A 23,583-nucleotide genomic window follows, 5' to 3' on the forward strand; every position below is an offset into this window, starting at 1 on the left:
TCAACCCATGCAGTGTGATTTGTCACTGAACCAAATGCAACGGCCAGTCAACTTGAACTTGAAACTTGAACGGGCCTCAAAGAGCAGGTTGGCGGGAAGGCTGCCTGCTAACACTGCTGACTATACTGAGGTGCCTGTACCTACACGCAATGGACGTGTCTGCTGACATGTAGCTGATACGCTTGTATGTCAGTGGTAGTTGGACCACGGTGGAATTCAATTCTGCCCTTATACAGCCTTTGGTGGCAGCTGAGTCTACAGTCCTTCGCGCCCTGGAACGCCGCACAGGAGGTGACACGAAGTCGCTATGCCGCAATAAGCACTTATAGGTTCGACCAACCGACATTCCTACTAGGTGGCAGTGCCTGGTCTCAAAGAGACCATGGAAACATGAGGGACATACACAGAAATGTGAAGAAGCAGGTCAATCAGGACAATATAGGGTGAAGACGTCGATCAGATTGAACCAACTGACATGAATTACAGTAGACCACGCATGTCTCCCCCAACGAGCTCTGTCCGATGCCCCACTGGCAGCAGGGTGTGGCTATACCTTCGCAAATCATGCCAAAGAGACATAGCTGCACACCACACCGTCTTGGGAGAGCTTTGAAGAAAGTATCCCCCGAGACCTTGCATATATCTTTCGGTTGTCAATCCCAACCGTCACATAGCATTCGTCGAGCCTCGTCTCCGCGGGAGGAGCCCAGCAATTAGATCCCCTTGAGAACATTGAGTTCCTTCTTTTCAACCACTTCATCCCAGTGTGCAATGGCAAAGCTACCGCCCGCAAAGACAGTTGCTAGCCACTTGAACCCGAGCAGACTGAATACATCGACGTTGTGTCTCTTCAGCTTGGTCAGGGCAAACCAGACCGTCTCGATCCCATGTATCCCAAACAGGACATAGAACATCACATCTTGAACAAGTTTGGAGTATCTTGTGGCTTTGATGCTCCGAGCCAGCAGGTGATCGTGTATGATGGAACGAGGTTCGATGAATTTCCTTCGGGCAGATAGCGTCATCAATCCCGCGAGAATCAGCGTTGCAACTCTTTTGCTACCCTTTGGGAATTCATACTCGTCAATGGTGATGTAGGAGGCTTTGTGCGTCGCCATGTCTGTCAAGGAGGATTTGGTCTGGCTGACTTGGTACTATGGAGTCTGGTCAACGGTACACACCTAGAGGTACTAGAACAGAGACAGGAGGTAAGGAGGTCTTCGGTATATCTGGGATAACCGATCGTCTGATGTGGCTTTTTATGCTCATTGCCATGCAAGCAAAACACCGGTCTACATGGTTCCCCGCCTGAGGCGGGGAGAGTGGAACGCGGGCATCAAGTCGAACGGGGACGGATGAAGGGGGCCGCTCCCCTGTCAGAGGCAGAAAACAACGGCCAGAGAAAGAAAGAGATGTAAAAAGTATGTACAGGCCGAGAATTGCTGGCCTGACACGGACACGGCTCGGTACGTGTAGTGAAGAGGAGGATGAATACGTTAAGAGGCTGCGGTGGAGGATGGAGAAAGAGGAGAAAGTGCGTGGTCGGGAGTTGACGTGCAAGGCGGGGCACAGGAAACAAGGCTGAGCACTTGTCCTTTATCGATATAGCTTCCGCTCTGATCACAGCTTAATTTTGGCCAATCATAGCTTGGTATTTTCTGGAGAGATTGCGTACCGCCTGGGAAAATTATTCTTACCAAATCCCGAGCGCAGTTTGCCTGGAATTACTGTAATGCATCCAACTCATTCAGAGTCTTGAATTTCACCGCGATGGCTCCCTACGATAGCGAATCATCCGACGACGGCGACGACGACTACTCGACGACCAATGTCGTCCTCGGCTATGCCACAACTGATCCCACTGGCGATGAAGTCAGCCACGTTGGTGGCCATCCCAGCTGGCTAGATCCAAAGCACCCTCCTCCTGCCACCCTCGCCAAATGCAAAGTCTGCAACGGATACATGTCTCTTCTGCTACAGCTTAATGCAGATCTCCAACAGCATTTCCCTCACGACGAACGACGTCTTCACGTTTTCTGCTGCAGGAAGAAAATCTGCTCGAAGAAGATTGGCAGCATCAGGGCTTTCCGAGAAGTCAGGAAACCCGAACTGCGGGAGAAGAGAGAGCCACAGCCGGCCGTAGACACACAACCACAGAGGCCGCTTCAGGACCTCGGGACTGCTCTTTTCGGAGGGAGTGGCCCGTCGTCGACGCTCAGCGCCGCGAATCCTTTCTCCACGTCCAGCTCGACTGCGCAGGCACCTGCAAACCCCTTCTCCTCGCTAGGGTCTCCTTCGGCGCTGGCTGCGAAGCCTCCACAACGACCCGTTGACGACCCCGCGCCTCTCACTCAGTCGTTCGCCGACAAACTCAAGATCGGCTCGGATCCAGATCCGAAACCAAACAATGTCGAAGTGACAGAACCATGGCCGGAGACCTCCGAGTTTCCTCCTCCATTCACCTCATTTTACCTAGATGCCTACCCCGAAGAACTGGAAAAAGAACCGATAGAGCTTACCAAAGCGGAAGCTTCAAAGACACAGTATGACATGGATGATAGTGGAGGGGCCGGCGCCGCGGGCAAGGACGACTTCGAATCAGCGCTGGATAAGACGTTCCAGAAGTTTTCCGACCGAATAGCGCAGAATCCAGAACAAGTTTTGCGGTACGAATTCAAGGGCGAACCGCTACTTTATTCCGGGACAGACGGTGTTGCTTCTCGGTTCGTGGTGCCGCATGGCAAGTCCGGCGCGGTGAGAGGAATGCCGAGGTGCGAGAGCTGTGGTGCTCGCAGGGTTTTTGAATTGCAGCTCGTTCCTGGCTTGATCTACGAGCTGGAAAAGGACGAAGCAATGGACTTAGAAGACGGAATGGAATGGGGGACCATCATTGTCGGGACCTGTGCCAATAACTGTGGTGAGGCTGGGAGCGTATGCTTCCGAGAGGAATGGGTCGGCGTCCAGTGGGAAGAAAGAGTGGCCAGAAAGTAAGAACAGAGCGTCATTCTTCAGTCATCGCTGTGAGAGTATGCATGACACTCAGCACTCTCTTGGGTCATGAGCACAGAAAGCTGCTTGAACCTGTTCAAGGCCGAATACCCTGTGAGAGAGAGCCGGTTGAAAAGCTACCACACTGTTTGTTTGCCCTTGTCGTCCTCCGACGAGTCGTGTCTCAGATCAGAAATCCAGATCTGCCGCACCGTTCTGGGACCATGCGCGGCTCCGGACCGCTTGAATGTTCGGCATGCCAACAGTCCGGTTTTTGAACCACCGGCGTCACTCCGGTCTAGGACTATATGCCTTGATGTGTTCGATGCAGTGATCTATCTCCGCTAGGAGCAGCAGTTATCCTCGTACAATAATGACTATTATGATCTGGCAGCACTTTGGACACTTGCCTTATTTACTACAGAGACTAGTAGCACTACGTACGAAATACTAAGTGATGCTCCGTGCTACTCCGTGCGGTGAGGCTGCTGCACTCCCCAACCTCCTTCCGGCCCCCGGCCGGATTTCGCAATGTCTTATCCGGAGATCTTAGTGCTCCACTCGCGGCGTTTTCATTTGCTGCCACACAGCCACTGGCTACGCGCTAAGTCACGTCACGTCATAAGCTGGACAGCTAATCCGCGCCGGGACGCGTAAAGTGGTAATTTCTCCAAAACACGTCAACAGGGGGAAAACGGACCCTTTTTCGAGTTACTTATCAATTCGATCCGCACCCGCAGCGTTCTGCCGGCCACGATCGACCGATATGCGACATGCGTACTGCTCGACGAACCATGATGTCAAAAAAGGAAATATGATCACCAAGAATCGGCCCGATGGATCCTTTAAAACGTAACGCGCAGACCGCAGATCGCGTGTCCCGCCGTACACCGCGATTTGCTGGGGCAAGAGATCGTTTGCGGAGTTCAGAGAAGCAGAAAAGAAGCCAGCCACATTTTGGCACAGTGATTGCGTGGGGGAGAAAAAATATGTCCACGCCTGATTTATTCAAGTATGCAAGTCGTATGGTATGCGTTGCTCGATACCTAGTAGTAGCCTCACTTCCGAACGGATTGGAGAAAGTTCAGCAGTGCGTGGTCGGTAGGAAGAAGCTTCGATCACCTGAGGCATTCTCAGCCCACAAGTACGATCTTATCAAATTCAGGTTAAGGAGGCAGCAGTCAGCATACATGCAGCAGAGAGAAACAAGCTGATAGACTAAATAACATGAAATTGCAACGGGGATTCGGTGCAGGAACAAGAACGAATGACACACTAGATATATAGTTTGAGTTTATGGCGTCGACAAAGCCCCGCGGCAAGACTGTGAGGCTAAGGCCTAAGCCTTGCCGTGTGCCAAACAAGGATCGGAGAGATATTGCTTATTATGCCCATGGCAGCACGCAATCGATCGATTGACATGATCGGATGAGCATGAATGCAACAGTTACTATTGACAGGTGGCTGGCAGTGTGTATGTCGTGATCGTGATCGTGATCGTGATCGTGCCAGCAAGCACACCTACAAAATAAGTGGCACCGCAAAATGATATAGGTGCCTTCAGTTCCGTAAGCTTGGTATGATAGGCGCCCTTCACAACTTCAATAGGCGGTATGTACAAAGGCGGCTCGCCAGGTGGAATGGTGGTACAAGGAAACCAAAGATGAACCAAGAACGCAATGAAATACTAATACGTACAGACAACGACGACAAACTACAACTAGAAGATTGGCCACCATCAAGATCGGCCGGCAAATAGAGAACATATAGCGGCCAGAGATAGTGGGATAGGCCAAGATGGAATATCTTTGTACTAGCTATTTATTTGCTGGTTGACTACCTACTGTGAATTCAGCGCTCCTTATCGACGGTGTGTTGAATTAACTGTTCGAGGATGCCGTCGCTTGACCGCATTCAGGCGCACAGATGCATGTGCAAGAGCAAGAGCAGAAGCAGAAGCAGAAGCAGTGCAATGCAATGCAGGCACACAAACAAGTGCCCAAAACAGTATCTCCCCGAGCCCTCCCTCCCGATGACTTTCTTTGAGAGCCGGCGTAGTGCATAAAAGCAAAAGCAATCAATACATTCTCTCCCATTGGCAAATACAGAGCCAAAGCAAAACACAAACAAATGTGCATATCCCGAGTGCCACTGCACTAGGCTCATCCGGCGTACTCCATCCTGGTCATCGCATGCGTCGTTGCTAAAGGGACAAATTTGTATGTGTATCGTGACAATTCGAGTTGTTCATCGCACAGTTATCGTGTGTCTTCGTTCTTTGGGTTTATCGTATCGATGTGCAGTGGGTCGACAAAAAAGGTGATCAGACTTTGTGTCGCGTTGCATGACACAAGGCAAGGAACTTCATCTATGATCTTGGGATCAGTTCTTCACCAAGCTGCAGGGCTAGGCCTTTGGTAGTTGGCGTCTTGCGCTGTAAGGTTGGGCTGCCAGAAGGAGGTTGCATGGAATCAAAGTTCAGGCTTCGGCGAGCGAATCTACTGGGCGTCTTGGCCGCATTTGGTGTTCGACCGCCCCATTGGGCCTGCGCTGGGGATGGGGTGACATTGCAAAAATCGGCGAGATTAAAATTCTGTCCTGGAGTCTGGAGAGCACCATTGAATAGTCCCAACTGTGTTCCCGGCGTAGTCATGACTGAGGACGGAAGATGATAGTTTTGCGAAGGTGGGGTAGAAGGAGGTTCCTTGGAGGAACTAGACGTCCGGTGGATGTTGATTGCCGGAGAGCGGGACGGCGAGTTGGCTAGATAGAGAAGGAGATCGGCTCCAGCTTGCTTAGCATTGACATTCAGTAGACGTTTGGTAGGTGGCGGAGTCCGGGGCGGTGAGGATGACAAAATGCTGCTCGATGGATGATCGCTAAAGGGGGGCATTGGCATGTCATGGTCTTCGTCGTCAGAGCGGACATCGAACATGGGAGAGTCGTCTTGAGCAGTTTGTGGCATTCCAGCGGTATCGGAGTGAAACAACCTATTCCCTTGAAAAGAATGTGACCTTCCTAGGACAGGAGATGACTGTGTGAGGCGGTGGTCTTGCTTCCATGTCATGCTGCTAGACTGCCTATCACGACCGTTCGTGGAGGATGACCTGACTCTTTTCTTTCTCGCGCCACCAGGAGGCTCAGGAACCTTGAACTTTCCATTCGAGGGACGAGCGAAGCGGTTCTTTGCGATGGAGGGAGTAGGGACATATTCGTCGTCCGTCCCGGAGGAGCCATCGGATGGGCCGTCGTCCTCCAGGAATGGTCGTTTCCTCTTGAGCTTTTCTGTGACCTCGGGCTCAATGGTGGAAAGGGTTCGATCTTGCCAGCCGTTCTGGGCTTTAAAGCTCGCAAATGCTAGACAATCTTGAAGGTTCCGTGCAACCTGGGAAGAATTTCAGTCCTGGCTCCTTTGGTGGCCTCAAAAAAGTTCAATCGAAGTGGGTGGGTTACCTTTGCAATTTCCACTCTCCGCATAACCTTCTCAGCGACCTGAGCTGCAGCGTAAGGATGATGATGCTGCTGCTGCTGCTGTTGCTGTTGCTGCTGCTGAGAAGCCATGCTGGTGCAGATACTGTCAAAGGCCAGCATGAGGGATCGAGTCTTTGGTCGAGGTCTGAAGAAGGAGAAAGGAACAGGAGTGTGGAATATGTAGTAGCTGGTCTGGCACGTCAAAGCGCAGGCTAGGAATAATACTAGAGCTTGACACTTGCTAAGTCCTGACTCGTGGGGCCGCTGGCCGCTGGCCACGGCAACCGGTGCAACTTGCTGGGGGATGCCTGGTACCGGCGTCTTTCTCGATTAGGGAGAAGAATCTCAAGGCCGAGGAATGGAGGTTTGTCTGGTGGGTGGTGGATTCCACGGTAGGTTTACTGTGAGGCAGAAGAACAGCAAGCAGTAGAGCGGTCGACGGAGTAGCAGATGAGGAATTTGTGAAGCATATGAGAATGCAATAATGTCAAATAAGAGCACCTAAGGCAGGCACTGAGGGCTAGGGGCCACTTTACTGCTAGTCGTTTAGTGAATTTGGAGAGTGAGCGCCAACCGAACCGTGTGCTAGTAGTAATGAGGCATCGGCACCGGTAGTGGAGAGCAGCCTGTCGCGAGGGGTGAGTTCGCATTCCCACCTCCAAGGCCGCCTAATTGTGCACCTACATTTGCCGTGGCTGGTGTTGCCCCCAAGCCTAAGCCTGTAACCCATTGGCTTCAGGCCCTCGAGCCCCTAGGCCTCAACTTGACTGCAACTTGACTGCAACTTGACATGCTCTTCACTTGGGTCTACTGGGAGCTTCAAGTTGCTTACTGGATGTCAGATTCGCGCCTTACATTGGTCGTGTGTGTCTTCGCAACTTACTTCAGCCATAGGAGTCTCTGCAGTCGGTTCCAGCTCAAACCCTACGTTGTCCACGGCCCAGTTACCTTCCACAGCAAGCAGTTCTCCTCTTGTTTCATCGCTCTCTGTTCCCCAATCTGCTCGCCAGCTTGCAGATACCAGATAGCGCCCACCTCTGCCAGACTGTCTGGTCCGGGTAGGGGCTGATGAGCGTCAACTTTGTGTGCCCGCCTCCCTGGGTCGAGATACGTAGTATGGCGTGTGTGCATAGACGTTCTGGAACAACGTCCAGGGCGGGAGATGGTTGATGCGCTGTCACCCTGCTCGACCGCCGTCAAAGGATAGGTAGATTCCTGCCCATCTTTATTGCCTCCTCCTGGCAAGCCTGGAACGATGTTTGGCTTTGCAGTCTCGGTCTGGGAAACATCTTGCCTTCTACTGCTGAGAGCCCTGGGACTACTCTGTACTACAGAGTAGTAATTTTGTGAAGCTTGGTCACGGAATTGCATTATGCGCCCGCTAATCACGATTTATCTAGGTACATCTCGTCCAGTTCGTCTCCAACAAGTCATGAACCTTGTCCCTGGGACGTACTACTACTAGGGGCAGTCGCTAGCGAGTCTTGTTCCAAGCTTCACTACACCATGTTCGGAAGAACGGTAAAGAGACAAGAGATGAGCGTTATTGTGGTATTAGTCGGAAGGCTGGGAGCGGAATTGGACTCGAAGAGATTGATGCTACAACGTCTGACACATGAATACCACCATCGTTTGTTCAAACCACCATCGTTTGTTCAAACCACCATCGGCCTCGGAAATCGAGGCAATGCTTCCCTCTGCACGAATACAGGTCGTGTATAAAGACGTTCTTTGCCCACAACTCGAGACATCTCTCAAAAGAAGCGGCCACTAGGTACATTAGCAGTGAGTCAAGGCTTGATTGAAAATGGAGATGAGGCTGCTATATTGTCCATGTGCTCACCCTTTAAGCATACCACTCATGACTTCGTACTTTTGTAAGACAGCTTCATATATGCCAAACCTAAGCACGAAAGACTGTCAGTCTTGGAGAACAGCCAACAGGTGTGGTCTGCCCTTTTTGCCCTGGTCGTGAGCCGATAACGTGCGCATAAGACTTCAGCTGATCAATGGCGGATTGTTGCCAAAGCTCTAAGCCCTGTCCCGATTAATGCTGTTTCAGGTTGCAGATGAGCTGGTCGGAAAAGATAAGCGCCACACACCGAGGCATACTAATGTATGTACTTTACCTGTGATATGCTACGTTGTGTCGTTGAAATCTGCAGAGCGGAACACCTAGGATGATGGATATGAAATCGGCGTGCCCAACCATAAGCTCCGTGGGGCGCAAGGGGCGCCACTGGCTGCGTCATTGCTCTCTCCCTTGGGCCTCCCGCCCACAAAATGCGTGCACTCTAGGCACCCCGATGGCTACGAGCCTCCGAGCGCCAACCCACAAGCGGTTTAACGGGCGGGCTGAACCTCAATGCTACAGGGGCTCCAGGAACCTCTTTATCTCTGCGGGCGATTAGGTTGAGCTGGGAGAGGAGCATGTCTCGCCAGTGTCGGTCAAGCACCAATCTGTTGAGTGCACAGTGGAGGAAGAGCTGCTGCTGTCCCGCGCACTATCTGAAGAGGAAGAGGTCGAGCGGGATCAAACCAATCGGTGGGAGTTGGGTGTTGTAGAAGTCCGCGCTCATCCACCGCACCGTAGCACCATAGCACCTGCTCGTCGTCGCTCAGTATAGTGACAGACCTCACTGCGAACAGCCTACGCCTCTAATCTTCACATCTCCCTTGCATCCTCATCCTCTCCGTCACTCGTTTGCTGTCTATCAAGGTTGCGAAACCACCCAACGACCTGCTGTACTCCCCTTGGTCGGCCAATTGTCACCCCGGACAAGCTTCATCGCACATGCATGTACCTGCGGTCGTTACATTCAATCCTTCCGCGACATCCCTGGTTGCACTGTCGAGCTCATCCCGCGCCACTGCTCATATCTCAATGCCCGGGTCATAACCACAGAAACCTCCATTCGTTTTGTCGGCCATGCCCTTCTTTAAAGATTTGCGCAGGCGATCAAAGGCTAGCTTTCGAACCTCCGATTCCTCAACCGAATCCAATGGCACCGTCCAGACGACAAAGTCTTCCTCTACCTTGAACTCCGCCCTGGGAAGCACCACTCCACCTTCCACCTACCATACCAATGGCTCAGCATCCAACGTTCAGGCCACGCCGAAGCCCAATGGCGATACCCCTCCGCCGGCGCCCCAGCGGCCCAACGTCATGGTGCAGAGTTCAAATCGGAATAGCATGATGGTAAGGATATGTCCTAGAAAGAGACGGAAAAATATTTTGCAGAAACATTGACATCTTTCAGACACTGTCTCCTTCTGGCTCGAATGGCACAATGCGGACTCCAATGGCCACTTCGGCTTTTGCGCCGAAAGTCACCTCTATCCTGGACAACTCAGTGGTATGTCAAAACATGAGCACTAGTCTGGGCCACAACTTACAAAGGACATCCAGGTCTATAACAAGGTGCTGTCGGTTTACGGAGAAGTTGGAGACCCCAGTCAAAAGGCGATTGACGGTAATTTGACTGTTCACCACGACAAGGACGGGCAATCGTTTCCACCAACCAATTGGCCAGTATCCGAATCTTGCTTCAAAGCCTTGGTTTATCTCTCGCCTGGATGGAATAAGATACGACTTGACTTCACCTCGCCCAAGTTGAGCTCCGTTAGTAACGGTTCTGCTCCTACGATGCACTCCTCTTATATGATGTTGAACTACCTACCATTGAACAGTGCGCCGCCTTTACAGTTGGTCATTCTTGCCGGCAGGGACTCGCCGTGCACATACGACGCCGTTCCCCAGCGCATAGAGACTGAAGGCAATAATCTTGACATGGCGATTCGGAAGTTCCGGATGGCGGCTCATCTTTGGCAGGCATTCACGGCCGAACAAATGTACAGGCACAAATTCGGACGGCGATGCTTCCGATTCGAAGAAGAATGGCAGACGGGAACACTATCCATGCGTGATTGGGAAACGGGCCGGATGAAAAACGAGACCAGGGTACATGTGGTACGATCGGACAAGACCACTGCAGAGTTACGCGATCTACAGTATGCCCAACAGTACGGGCCGGCTTCAAAGAAAGGGGAACTCTATTCGATCGCCGCGGATGCAGTCAAGAAGTACTTCAACATCAAACCAGGCCAGAAGCAGTACGTTGCTTGTCTTTTGCTCGACGCCCACTGGGATCCCGCGGTGGGGACGATCACTGGCCATGCTGCATTAGGGGGTACGGGGGATGACCTTGGTCTCGCCATTTTTGGCTCCCACGCGCTTCAGAGCTACCCATCATGCATCGAAGAAGTGGTGCCAGCTTTTACAGATTGCACCCCAACCGACACCAAGTTTGTCGCCAATGACTGCAACGAGTCAGGCAGCAGTTGGGAAGCTGCAAACATCGGAATCGGCGCGCACCTCCACGAAGTCGGCCACTTGTTTGGTTGCCCTCACCAAGAAAGTGGAGTTATGCTAAGAGACTATGTGCGCCTCAATCGCACATTTTCAATCCGGGAATCGCCTTCGATCAGGACCAAGTCTCCTGGGCTCAAAGTTTGTCGCCAGGAGGATGAATGCGGCTGGCACCGCCTAGATGTTCTTCGATTCCGACATCACCCTTGCTTCAAGCTCCCCAGTGACGAACCTCTGTCGCCAGATGACAGCATCCAGTATTTCCCAGTTGGCAATGGGCGGGTCATTTGTTCAGCTGCGACGGGGATTTCTTTCATCGAAATCTGGACTGAAGGAGACGACCTGTGCCGGCACTGGATCGACTTCAACAATGCCGACCCTCGACTGAGCGGCATCCCTAGACAGGTGACATTAGTCGACAGTGACCTTCGAGCTCGTCTCCCCGAAGAGAAGAGGAAGGCCAAATTGTCGCTCGTTGTCTTCTCCGGCGGCTCACGGAATGAAAAGATTGAGGACCTGGATGATTTGCTGTCCAAGAAGAACATCGTCAACCTACCGCCAGTCAGGCAGGCCCCCAAGCGTGACGAAGGCCTGACTCTGAATGTATATAACAATGTGATGAAGTTGGGCAAGTCGTTCGATACGCGACTGGGATTCAAGGGCAAAAGACTGGGCCACTCTGCGTTGGAGGGATCGCAGCCGGAAGAAGTGATACTGGACTGTGCCAACCTCCAAACAAAACTCCTCACATCGGTTAGAGTGTATCATGGATACGCACTAGATGGCATCGAATTCTGCTATGAAGACGGGCATAGTCAGCTTTTCGGGAAAAGAGGCGGTAAGCCTGGCGGCGATGAATTCCCTCTCGGTAAGCGGAAGACCAATCTAGCGTCTCTTCGGAGCTGATATTCGCAGATACACGTCGAGGGGAAACCATTCTCGGGTTCTATGTGCGAGCTGGTCTTTGGATCGACGGCGTGGAAATCTTGACGAGTACTGGTCGAAGATCCGGGGTCTTTGGCAATGCAAAAGGGGGCTCTGGGTAAGTGATTACATCTGCACATGTTTGTTTCTATGCTCTAACGGGACATCAGGCACACTTTGATGGTGCCTCGTGGTTACAGTCTCGCTGGCATTGCGGGATCTTGCGGCGCGTGGGTGGACGGTTTCCAAATCATCATCACCCGGTAATAATCCTCGATCACGGATCTCTCCGACACGCATCCAAATTCGAACACTTGCCGTGGACGCAATTGTCCATGATTGGAGTACTTGCGACTTGCAGCATTTTCTAATACAGACGGCAATCACTACAGCTGAGGTCAGCTGTACCGATCAGGTCAACAACAACATAAAGCGAAATAATGTTATTACATCCTTCTCTTCGGACGGCACTGCAAGGGTGCCAGGATCAGCCACACGCATATGAATACGGCAAGGGAAGCATAAAAGAAACGACGCGCAGAAGAGGGCATCGAATCATCGATCCTGCAATAATTGAGACGGGTGAGACGGGTGACGTTGATCCAATGCCATGGTTGAGGAAAATAGAAAGCAATTCCCAGCATCTTGTGAGCGCGCACAGACAGTCAAGCTTGTACATAATATTCCGAAAACAGAGGAGCAGCCGCATCGCGACGCCGCGCCGTCCGCATGGGCCATGGCTGTGGTGGTCGCGCGGTTCATCTGGCCTCGCTGGACGACGCAGCTCTAGAAGCGAATACCGAGAAACGGGCGATATTAGGTATAGGTAGGAAGTAATGGGAAATGAGGGCAATGAACAAGAATTGTATTACGGGGATGGCTGCCAGAGACAAAGGCTTCGCTATCAAGTATCTTGGGTTCCCATGCTCTTTACCACAATATCCTGTTCCCCAGCTCCCAAGCAAAATACTTTCCGGCGGTTGTCGACTCTCAGGTAATGAAGGAAGTTACTCTAAGTGGTTTGGCAGACAAAGTGTGTCTTCACAAGACTGTATCACCCGGTACCCGCTGGGTCTCTTTCTTCTTTCTGTCTTGCACGGGAGTTTTGTCTGATACGCCGGTATGAGATGTAAGGCATACAGAGCGAGAGAGAGATGAATATATATACAGTGGGTGCTGTCCTCTCCTCTTTTATGACCTGGATTCTATAAATCTAGAATCCTATATGCATTGGATGCGGTGGCTTCAAACGCTGGATGGACCTGATACTCACTTTTTGTGGTGTGGCGTGGCAAGACAATGACTCTACTACTAGTACCGTAGTACGCAGTATGTGTCCAGACTCGACTTTGGATTCGACCTTGGATTCTGGATCCAAGACTAGACATTTGGTGTCTTTTCCTGATCTGCGAACCTTTTCAAGGAGAGAATGGAATCGCGACGACTTACGCAGGGCTCGGAATCATGGTTGAGTGGATTCGGGTTCAGGTTGAGGTTGAGATTCAGATTCCCAGATGAGATCCATATTAAAGTAAATACTAAAAGTACAGACAGGTTCATGTGCCAGGTATGTGATGCAGATGTAAAGTACTTTGAAATGGGAAGACATATAGATTAGGAGAGGCGGTCCAATGGGCCGAGTGTGTGCTTCTTGTGCCAAAAGATACTGCCTGAACTCACATGTTGTAACACAGCAACAATATACCATTACCCACCAGACGAAGGCAGATAAAGAACTGATGTCTCACAGGAGTAGGCATCGACAACAGATACCTCCATGCGACGACTCTCTTCCATGATCTGCCAACATTACCTGCCGGCCAGCCTGCCCGGCAAAGGCCAGTAAAGCCAGTCCCACAGCAAAGCAAGGCAAACAGAAGCTGGGTTATATATCCATCTCTTGAGCAGCAAGTCCAGATTTCTGTGAGGTAGAAGTGTGGAATTCCTTTCACGTCCTCATGCTTGTGCCAGTGGTTTGCCGCATGCTCGAAGTGTGTTTTTTTTTATCTCTTCTTCTCTTTCTGCTCCTAATCAGAGTTTGCTCGTGTATATCGATAGTACCAGCGTGATCGAATCCCAATATGGAATCTCTGAATGTATATTTCTCTCATCTCTTGAGTGGGGACATCATCTGTGCGCAGGTCAAAATCACAAGGAGCACGAGAAAGGGCCTTGTCCGGATTGCTTGTCGGTGAGCGGTCACTCTCAACGCTGGTCATGGTGGGTATGCCATAATCTCGCTGTATAGGATTTATTAAGGTTGCAGGGGGTCAGCAGTCACCGCATACCTGGTCCGGACGGGCAAGGCATTGACTGACACTCCCTGTAGGTTTGAGACAGAGAATAACTCTCTTCAGCCTTTTCAAAAAGTCGTATGACATTTTGAAGAGTTTGCAACAGGCGCCACACTGAAGCGCGCCCGAGGCGTATGGGTAGAGTACGTTCTTTGCAAACCCACGACGGCAGTAAACTAGTAGTCAATAGTATGGTTGTCCACCTGCTTTTTCAGGAACCTAGAAATGCCGTCGGTGGGAGGGCCGCTCTCATTCTTTCGTCGGTGGGCGAATCGGATTTTTCTGTATCCAGGCAAAGTATCCATACCGGTTGACACCCATCTCGTCAGTGTCCTCATTCTTCGACCTACCAAGTCTTGGAAAAGGAAAAGGGGGGTGCAAAGATCAGCGTCTTACTTACTGCTGTCTCCTGCTGCCGACAGCTTCTAGACCGCCGTGTTGAACAGGCTTTGAACCAAATCATGAATCCTTGATCGGGTCGTCCGTCTGTCCTGCCTACTGTCAATGGCGAGTATGGATCAACTTTTCGCTTTCAAGCCACAGATTTCAACAAAAGACCCATGACTAACCCCACAACGGGAATGATCGTCGCTGACTGTGGCGCAGTGACTGTGGCGGTTTCAAGTGTGGCACTTTTGGTGGGAACTTGAACTTTTGTGAACGAACTCTTCGGCGAGCCGGATCCGTGTGAGGAGAACAGTTCTGTCTCCGGAGTGGGCTGCGGGCAACCCGGCTCAAACTTTCTTTTGGTCCCGCGTGCTGGCGCGTATGAGATTTACTGAGAAAGCGTTGCGGACCATCGGTTTGGCATGATCGGAAATTCTCTTTGCGATCGTAAACACTATGGGAGAGTAGTCGGCGCGAAGTTGGCGCTTGGAAGCAAGGTGCCCCGGCAAATTTGTTGTCACGGGCCCAAAGATACTGACGTTACCCTCAGGCTAGGACCCTGATGCTGGCGCAGAATGAGGAATTTCATGCTTCCCATCACGGATACCAATCTCCCCAAGCCATTAAGAGGAAAAGAATTGTCCCGAATACTGTTGCAGCGATAACAACGGCGGCTTGCCGTGCCCCTTTGAGCGGTTGAGATGGACGGTCTGGGACGACAGACATGGCATGGTGAAGGTACACTACCTTCAAAGCTCCCCTGCGCAATTAGCATTCCGACGACATGGCTGAGGGCCCGAGCAATTTGCATGTTCCTCTGGGCTTGCGGCACGGGATCGAATCAACCGAGCTGGAAGTGTCCACCGTCCCGTCAAGCCCACTCTGTAGGCGAGGGCCATCTGTGCCACAGCTCGTCTGGTCTGTGGCTTGCCGGTGATGCTGGTCCATTATTGGGTGTGCTTTCCGACCGTGCGCCTCGTGGGTCCCAGGCGCCGTTGCTCCCGTTGAAATTCGTTCCATCCGCGTTCCAAATGTCTCGAATCGAGATTACCGGGGTCCGCCAATTCGCCCGGTGCCTGGTCAATGCCGCGCTATGGGCCATCCTCTGAGAGCGGGTTGTCCGACCCTTACGACTTGTCCGTAGCCGATGGAGGACTGAATTTCCCTCAAGACACGCCCAATGAGGCATGCCTTCATTTATTCGAGCGCTAAGGCTGATATCGCTGGGCTCTGCTTGCTCGAGGTCCACCGGGTCACCGACCGGTCCGGCAGGCAGGGGGGTGGTTCTCTGGTCACTTGGTCGCCAGTGCGCCGTGGACGGCGTGGAGAGCGGCCTATACGAGGCCCAGTATGATCCCGTCGAACCTCAGCAGAGTAGCTTGCTGATTGGTGCAACGACACAGGAAGAATGATCAAGATTGCCACGTGAAAGGCAATGCCGAAAGATGTGAGATTATCAAGGGGTCAGTTGACCAACGTGCCCATCTCTATTCGTTGCACCCGGAGTGTTTCATCTTCCAAGGGGCTCACAGACAAAACGGCTGGCGATGTGTGATGGGCATAGGGCATGATGTAATGGCTCGTGTAGCATCGTGAGGGAATCTGCGGTGCAGCCTGGTGTGTGAAGGACGGTGTCTATGTTTAGAGATGGTACCATTCGGCGCTGGGCGTATCATTATTGGTCTGCGCTATCCCCATAGGCTATAGGGATTGACGGTGTCGGGTGACTCTCTGATGCGGTGTCGGTCAAGATGGCGACCACTGTCATTATCAACCAAGTGCCACGCTCTTGATGATCTTCGCAACCAATTAGCCAGAGAGTCGCCGGTAGGTGTCCTATTTCTCGATCCTATAGTCTTCGCTGTGCACGATGTGCTAGCTGCGTACGCGTCACGTCACAGTACAGGGAGGATCTGCCTCCGAAAAGCGATGGAGCGAATTGCTACTTAATCGAGTCAAGTGTTGGCCTGTGTGAGATGACATTGCGGCCGGCCATTGGCGCAGGCGGCTGCACGGAACGAAGAGGGACGATTGATCGACAGCGAAGTGACGGTAAAATATTCTCAAGGTCTCAGGCGACACGTGTGGACGATTGGTGCTAAGATAGAAGTGAGCAGTAGCAGTAGCAGTAGCAGTAGCGTACCATTCTCTAGACGACAGTACGTAGTAGTTTGGGTATGGAGAAACCAGGGACCCGTAAGAGAGATAACCCATCGCCCAATTGCCGAACGACTGTACGGTGTCCGGTACACGGCGTATGCTGCTGGCTGCGGGAGAAAGGATCGTGGCTTGCGGTGGATATTGTGCGGATTGTTTCACCCAGCCATGGAAGTGCCGGTCGAGAGAGAGGGATGGGAAATTGAGAAATTGTCGATGCGAAGGATAAGATGAGAGTGACGGGATCAAGGGCAGAGGCCTGTTGAACTTTCGTAAGGGGCGAGGGGGGAGACGAGTTTGGGTGGAGGACTAGGAGTGAAGAAAAGTCAAGCCACAGATGGGCCGGCAATTGGCGCTTGGGGCCGCTGCGGAGAAAGGCAGACACACAGACACAGGCAGTGTCAGTTAGGTATTTACGTAGATGGCACTGGGTTCGTTAGGTTGATGTTTCCGGGCTTAGGGCCTAGGGAGCCCCCTTTTACAGAGTTAGGCGTGGTCGCCACAGATGCCACAGATGCCACACCTATTTTGCCACTGAGAAGCCACAGTTCCCACTCCTACTATGACTCGTTGTAACTACTAGTAGTTACTTTTCCACTGGCGTGAGTCTCAACAGTCCTGTCGATGGGATTGAAGCCTAACCTCGAGAGACGCGTGGCTGTGCTTCTGTCGATCACGGCGATTGACTGCCTGGGCCCTGGGGGACGCCGCAGTATCAAAAGACTGCATGAGGAAGTGATGCGAAGGAGGAGATGCCTGTTACAGGTACGGCACACTGTTGCCCGCTGTCTGGTCAGGGATGAGCCCGGCTTGCAAGGAGAGGAACAGAGACCAACAAGCACCAAAGAGGCATGTCTGAGACGGACGGGGGATGGGGTACCGCCGTAGTACCTACACTTGCTCTTAGGTGCAGTGCCGACAGAGTACGTATCATTCCTCTACGGGTCCAGTGTAGTGAGCCACTGAGAAAAGTCCCCGTACGAGTGTGCCAGCCACGTCGCCTGACCGGGGGCCACTCATGCTGTCCAGTGAAACTCCAGGCCTCTGCTCGACGCCACGGCTGGGTGACTAGCCTAAAAGTCCTCCACCAGGCCGCTCCATCACACTCTCCAATGGGGAGGCTCCATCACCCCCGGGCATTAATTCCAGGCGTGGCTCAGCTAGACGAGGTTCCCTGACCCCGGCCCTGGGCAGCTGAGGCTTTCACAGTTTTCCGGTAGGCTCCAGGCTAATCCAGCAATCAATCAGTAAACAACGAACGGAGTACAATCCTAACAATCCCACAAATACCGCCTGTGTCTTGCCCACCGTAGCTAGTACGAGGTATCTTTAAGCATGGGTTAGTGGTGAGAGACTTCCTTCTTGACCAGAGTCTCCGCTGCCTGCGCTGCGCTGGGACGAATGCCACTGCAGTGCATCGATGCTTCAAACTACTTCCGATCGATGGGTCGACGCCACGCCACTCCATACACATCTCATCCTCCATCTCCATCTGCTGTCACCCATCCTCCCATTCTAATCCACTCTTGCTTCACCATCCTTGCAGCCGTGACCCCCCCAATCTAGTGATGGGCTAATCTTGTTACTATCCTACTATGAAATGTTAAATGCTGCCACCCAAAGCCCATGGCCACCAGCATCCCACCCCGGTCCCTGTACTACTCCTAGCAGTAACGCGGATGCGTCCAACGCCCTGCCTACCTCACCTCATATCTCAACCTCGATCTCTCTCAATTGAAGTGTACCCCAAGCGAGAACGTCGATCCTTTGACCTCTGTCCTCCGTCCTCATATTGCTTGCTCCGACACGTAAAGAGAATCCATACCGAACAGAGCAAAGACGGCCTACATAGACCCGGCCACACCTCACATTACGCGCAATCGCAGTAAGGCGCAGCAACTCTCGAACTTCGAAAGCATCCTGGCCTCCTTTACTCGATCTCGTCCACCTCTCTAAGCCATCCGTCGATGCGCGCAGCCTCAACTACCATTACACCGTCCGACCATTCAAAGGCCTCATGTCGTTGATTTGACCCCGTTCTCTCGAGAGCCTGCAGCCTGAGACACAGTCTCCGGCGCAAATGTTTCGCAATCGGTTCGTCTTCTTGCCCTCTGATCTGTATTCCTTTCCCCCCGACTCGACCGTCCGGGACGCTAACCGTCAACTTGCTCGCAGACGCACTTCTCAGAAGCCCGACGAAGCGTTGTACGCGGCCTTCAAGGAGTCTTTTCCCGAAGTCGGGCCTGGATCATCCTCATCAGCTGGACCGAGTGACGAAGGCCCTGCTCGCAGATCATCAGTCCTAAGCGAGGCTATTGTGGATGAACCCTCGACAGCTCAACGGTACGTCTCCGACAGTCTTACTTCATCTCGTCTTCCTCTCCTCTCAACCAGCGCTACATGTCAACATTCTTCAACAATGTCGCCGACCTATCACTCCTCTGAGGAGCCCGACCAAGGAGGGCATCGCGCTGACTATTTCTCCAGCGCATTCGATAGTCAGCCTGAGGTCAAAGAACCGCAGGATGCGACACCCAAACACTTCGCTGACGGCTGGAGATTCACTCCTTCCCTCATGGATCCCAACTCTTTCGCCTTCTCGGCCTTCGCAAATCAACCTCCTGGCTACCTGTATACGCCGACCCCTGGAGGCTATAGCACGCTCTACCACCCCCAAGCGGGCGACCTTCACACCCCTGGAATGGGAATGAATACGCCGTTATCGTTGCCTCACTCAGTGCAGGCCATGCATGCGCACGATCCTCTAATGCATCTCCAACATTTCAACCCCCATTTCTTACACCAACCTCATCCGTTCCAGGATGCCTTTCAGCCGGCGCAACCGCAAGTCTCCGTTATTGCGCAGCAACCACAGAGCTTTGCGCCTCAACAGTTCCTCCAGCATCAGGACTCGGGTTATGTGGCAATGGACGATAGTCCGCACAAGACGACCCCGAATCAGGCCGAGTTTGGCATGGAACGACCTCCCATGAATGCGGCCATTTCACAAGCCATGTCCGGGACAATGGGGCTTGCAGATGTGCCGTTGGGAGACAAGTCAGTACGATCCAGCTCCATAGCACGCATTGGCTAACATGACTGTTAGATTACGATTTCACACCACTTTAAATGCTCCGACCGCCATGGTTCGGCATGCAGACGAGATCCCCATCACTTATCTCAACAAAGGTCAAGCATACACCATGTCCATCTGGGACACGGTTCCGCCCATGCCACGAGACAGCGCTCCTCAGTACCGCACCTGCGTTCGTGTTTCATTCGAGGACGAGCAACAGAGAGCCCGACCAGGAGCCTGTTGGCAACTCTGGAAAGAAGGCCGCGGCTCAAACGAGGCCCACCAACGAGGCGGCAGACTTCTCGCTGTGGAATACGTCGATCCTAATCAAGGCGGGGATGACGAACTACGCAAGCCACTGGTCCAGCTTGAGAAGGCGTCTTTCGACGGGTTCGCAGTAACCTGGGTTCCCAGCCTGGTCAGTGGAGGTCCCCACTGTTCTATCTCCATTCGATTCAACTTTTTGTCGACGGATTTTAGCCACTCTAAAGGTGTCAAGGGTATTCCCGTCCGACTTTGTGCGAAGACCGAATTGGTCACTCCACAAACCACGGCCAGCAACGAAGCAGAAGTCTGTTTCTCGAAGGTCAAACTTTTCCGAGACCATGGTGCCGAAAGAAAGCTCTCGAACGACGTGGCCCACGTTAAAAAGACGATTGACAAGCTCAAACAACAGATAGCGCAGGCTGAGGCTGGTCTGGGCAATTCTGGAAAGAGGAGGAGGAGTGGATCGATGGTGAAGGCGTTGACGTCGACATCGACGTCGCGCCCTGGGAAAGTGATGAAACACAAGCGTACATTTTCAGTCGATTCGGAGGCCGATGGAGCCAAGTTTTCGGTCGAAGAAGACCTGCAAATGAAGCTTGTTACCATGCAAGATATGTTCTCGTCGACCAGACCGGTCAGCGTTCTGTTTCTGCGTGGCGATCCAGAAGACGATCCGGACTTGTTTCCTGTCAAGCTACCTGGGGACGACCCTGACATGAAGGAAATCGTCAGAACCAATACATGGGAGTCGAGACAGAGTGTCTCCGACTCCCCGACATCGAATGCAGCCTCGCCCAGTTCAAATTCATCACAGGCCTCGCCCAAGAGGAGATTTTCGGACATGCAGCAACCCGCCATACAGGAGGAGGGCGAGAGCGAGCACGACAAGGAACCGGCGGCTCCATCTGGCGCTCCGACTCGAGCGGTCAAGATCCCCAAGACCGAGACTGATGCGATGGTCAAAAGAGATTTGTTCGCGGTGGACGTCGATAGCAGTTATCAGCCACCTGTCGAGAAACCCATCCGACCCGGTAAGTTGCCTCTCGTGCCTTTGATGAGATTTCGCGCTGACCTGGTACATAGTTGCATGTTTTTATGTGCGCCAGAAAGATTCACGCAGGGACTACTATCGCGCAGTCTACCTGATGCAGCGATCTGTCCGAGACCTGATCAACGGCATATCGGACAAGTTCCAAGTTGACCCTCACCAAGTGACCCAGGTGACGCACATCAATTCTCGAGGATTACACATCATTGTGGATGAAGATGTTGTTCGAGAGTTGCCCGAAGGACAGGATATGATCGTTGAATTTGCACCACTACGATCCGAGCAGCCGGTCAAACCTGAACCTGTTCGTACAGCGATGACCGAGGTGAGGGTCGACAGCGCAACGGCACCTGCGGAAAGCTGGATGTCCGACCCCTTGGAGATGTGGCTGAATTATTGATATTACAACCATTGAGCACCACGACGCGACCCTGAAATTGCATGAGATACCCCTGGCTTCATCAATCGGTTTTATTTCCTTACGAACACGGACTAATATTGGAGGGAGGCAACCTTCGGAGCCGTCTGGCAGTGTCAAAGAAAGACGGCCAGCCGAACCATAACTATTCGATAACCTTTAATGGCGCAGAAGCTTGATATATACTATTGACTTCGTCGGTTGCCTCGAGAGTGTACAGTTGGACGACAACCGGAGGAGGACATTCTTGGATGGATTCATTTGCTCCTGCGCTTTCACCATCACCACCTTTTCCTTTGTTTCGTACAGCACACGGACGATCGAATGACGGGATGATATACGAGTCTCTGAGCGACGTCCGACTATTACTGTTTCGTTTGTGACGATATACACGACCTATCGAGATACCCACATGGGAAGAGCGGAAATTTTTCCTTTCTGGCAGGCAGCACGATACCCCGTTGACTTGGATGGGGGGATATGCCATCATTATCAATTCTATCGACTAATCTTGATTGCGTAACACACCCTACGCATTTTTGTTTCTCTCTTTACTTCTTCACGGGCGACTTGTCCGCGCATCTTGCGCGCGGTCTGAGACCATGATCCGTGCTTCTTCTTCTTCTCCTCTTCTGAGACAGGGACATAAACAGGGGGTGAACACGTTGTGAATGCTGGTCTTGCCAAGGCAAGGCCGCAAAGTTGGTAATTGACGGGACGATTGACCAGCCGGAGCAGTTGAATGGATAGTGGCAGACTGGGATGTTGGGTGCAGTGTCGATGTTGGGAGCGCATATACGGCTCAAGAATCCCAGACTTCGTCCTAGCGCTCTCTGCGTGCTGCAGGAACGACAGTCCGAGTCTGTTTGGGAGATATGATTGCAGGGTGAAGAGCAGAAACCAATCAAAACTGCTTGAATGCAATGCAATGCAACGCGACGACAGTCTCAAACTTCAAGTTTTCCGCTTCAACGGTTCAACCCAAGTGACTCTAGTAACGTTTTGAACCGAGAAATGTTGTCCTTCACAAGCCAGTCACGTCTGGAATCCGGTTCTCCCAGGAGACTTGGAGGGATGAGCCTGAGTGGCAATGGATTGTTGAACTTGTAGAAGTGGCGGTGCATAGCGGTTGCCAGCACACCCAGGCCAAGCGGCATCTTTCCCCCCTGTCGTCTCCTCACATCACACCATTCCTAGGTACGTACATAGTACTGTGTACGCAGGCACCTAGGCTATGGCCCATGTCGCTACCACGTACCTAGGTCGGTAGTTGACCGAGAAACTGTCCAGTATGTGGCGCAAGACTGGTATACCCGGTAGTAGCAATAGAGAGAGACCCCTTCAACTTTTGGATGCAAGGGACTGGCAGTAGTATATCAGCAGACCCGACGATCTGGGCTCCAATGGGTTAAAAGTCCGAGAGCGTGGAGAGACCCTTTTGTTGTTATTTCAAGCACAGGACGTACTGAGATGCCTAAGGTACCTAAGGTAAGTAGAGTGAATGACTGGGTGAGTAAAGTTCCTCTGCCTTTCCTATCCCTTGTAGCCGGTCGGCCAGTCCCGGTCCCAGTCGCCCCTACTACTGGTATGATGCCCGTGCTGATATGATAGAAGGAGGATCTGAGGTACCAGTAGTGCCTGCAGGGAACAATGTCCCGACTTTCAAGGCTTCAAGTTCTGTTGTATATCGCCGGCCACGTCAGCCCTGAAAAGACTCCCTTCGTGCGACGTCCCGGGGCCCTCGGTAGTATTCAAATTGCTGATCGGTAGGTAGATAAAGTACCTACCTGTGTATGTTAGGTACCTTAGGTACATGAGTAGATTAGTAGAATGATTCGGTGGTTGAGTGGCTACCTTAGGTAGATACAGAGTAGTTATGTACCTAGGTGGCAAGGGTGTTGCTACGCTGAGTTAGTCGGGTATCTTTTCCAGTCGTTGGAATTGGCCCCCTGATCCCTTAACCCTGGCTGTTGAAGATCAGCGCTATTAATAAATACCTTGCCCTATACAGAGAGCTGGTACCCCTTATGTACTGTGTACACTGTATACCTTGGGTAGAGTGCGTACCGAGATACCATCTGCATCTTGTCCCAGTACCTTAGGGTACTCTTTGGGTAGGTAGGTACTACAGTTGGAACGAGAAACCGTGCCCTCATTTCCGATATCCATCAGGTATTCGGCACC

At 52.2% G+C, this 23,583-nt stretch overlaps 5 protein-coding genes across 5 annotated transcripts; 3 read left to right on the forward strand and 2 right to left on the reverse strand.

The window, feature by feature from the left end:
- Positions 1-713: 713 nt before the first annotated feature.
- Positions 714-1,118, reverse strand: A1O1_06212 (uncharacterized protein; the record flags this gene model as incomplete). The annotated part of the gene is made up of 1 exon (XM_007727091.1): positions 714-1,118. The coding sequence occupies one exon, from the start codon at positions 1,116-1,118 to the stop codon at positions 714-716; it is 405 nt and encodes a 134-aa protein (XP_007725281.1).
- A 652-nt stretch (positions 1,119-1,770) lies between these two features.
- A1O1_06213 (uncharacterized protein) lies at positions 1,771-2,991 on the forward strand (the record flags this gene model as incomplete). Its single annotated transcript, XM_007727092.1, has 1 exon — positions 1,771-2,991. One exon carries the CDS (start codon positions 1,771-1,773, stop codon positions 2,989-2,991), a length of 1,221 nt encoding a protein of 406 aa, XP_007725282.1.
- A 2,365-nt stretch (positions 2,992-5,356) lies between these two features.
- A1O1_06214 (uncharacterized protein) lies at positions 5,357-6,549 on the reverse strand (the record flags this gene model as incomplete). The annotated part of the gene is made up of 2 exons (XM_007727093.1): positions 5,357-6,373; positions 6,442-6,549. 2 exons carry the CDS (start codon positions 6,547-6,549, stop codon positions 5,357-5,359), a joined length of 1,125 nt encoding a protein of 374 aa, XP_007725283.1.
- Positions 6,550-9,388: 2,839 nt separating this feature from the next.
- Positions 9,389-12,019, forward strand: A1O1_06215 (uncharacterized protein; the record flags this gene model as incomplete). The annotated part of the gene is made up of 6 exons (XM_007727094.1): positions 9,389-9,658; positions 9,720-9,815; positions 9,869-11,389; positions 11,462-11,696; positions 11,744-11,870; positions 11,923-12,019. The coding sequence occupies 6 exons, from the start codon at positions 9,389-9,391 to the stop codon at positions 12,017-12,019; spliced, it is 2,346 nt and encodes a 781-aa protein (XP_007725284.1).
- A 6,651-nt stretch (positions 12,020-18,670) lies between these two features.
- A1O1_06216 (uncharacterized protein) lies at positions 18,671-21,381 on the forward strand (the record flags this gene model as incomplete). Its single annotated transcript, XM_007727095.1, has 3 exons — positions 18,671-19,647; positions 19,697-20,964; positions 21,017-21,381. 3 exons carry the CDS (start codon positions 18,671-18,673, stop codon positions 21,379-21,381), a joined length of 2,610 nt encoding a protein of 869 aa, XP_007725285.1.
- Positions 21,382-23,583: the final 2,202 nt, after the last annotated feature.

The sequence above is a fragment of the Capronia coronata genome, assembly GCF_000585585.1.
Source record: "Capronia coronata CBS 617.96 chromosome Unknown acBCG-supercont1.5, whole genome shotgun sequence".
NCBI classification, from domain to species: domain Eukaryota; kingdom Fungi; phylum Ascomycota; class Eurotiomycetes; order Chaetothyriales; family Herpotrichiellaceae; genus Capronia; species Capronia coronata.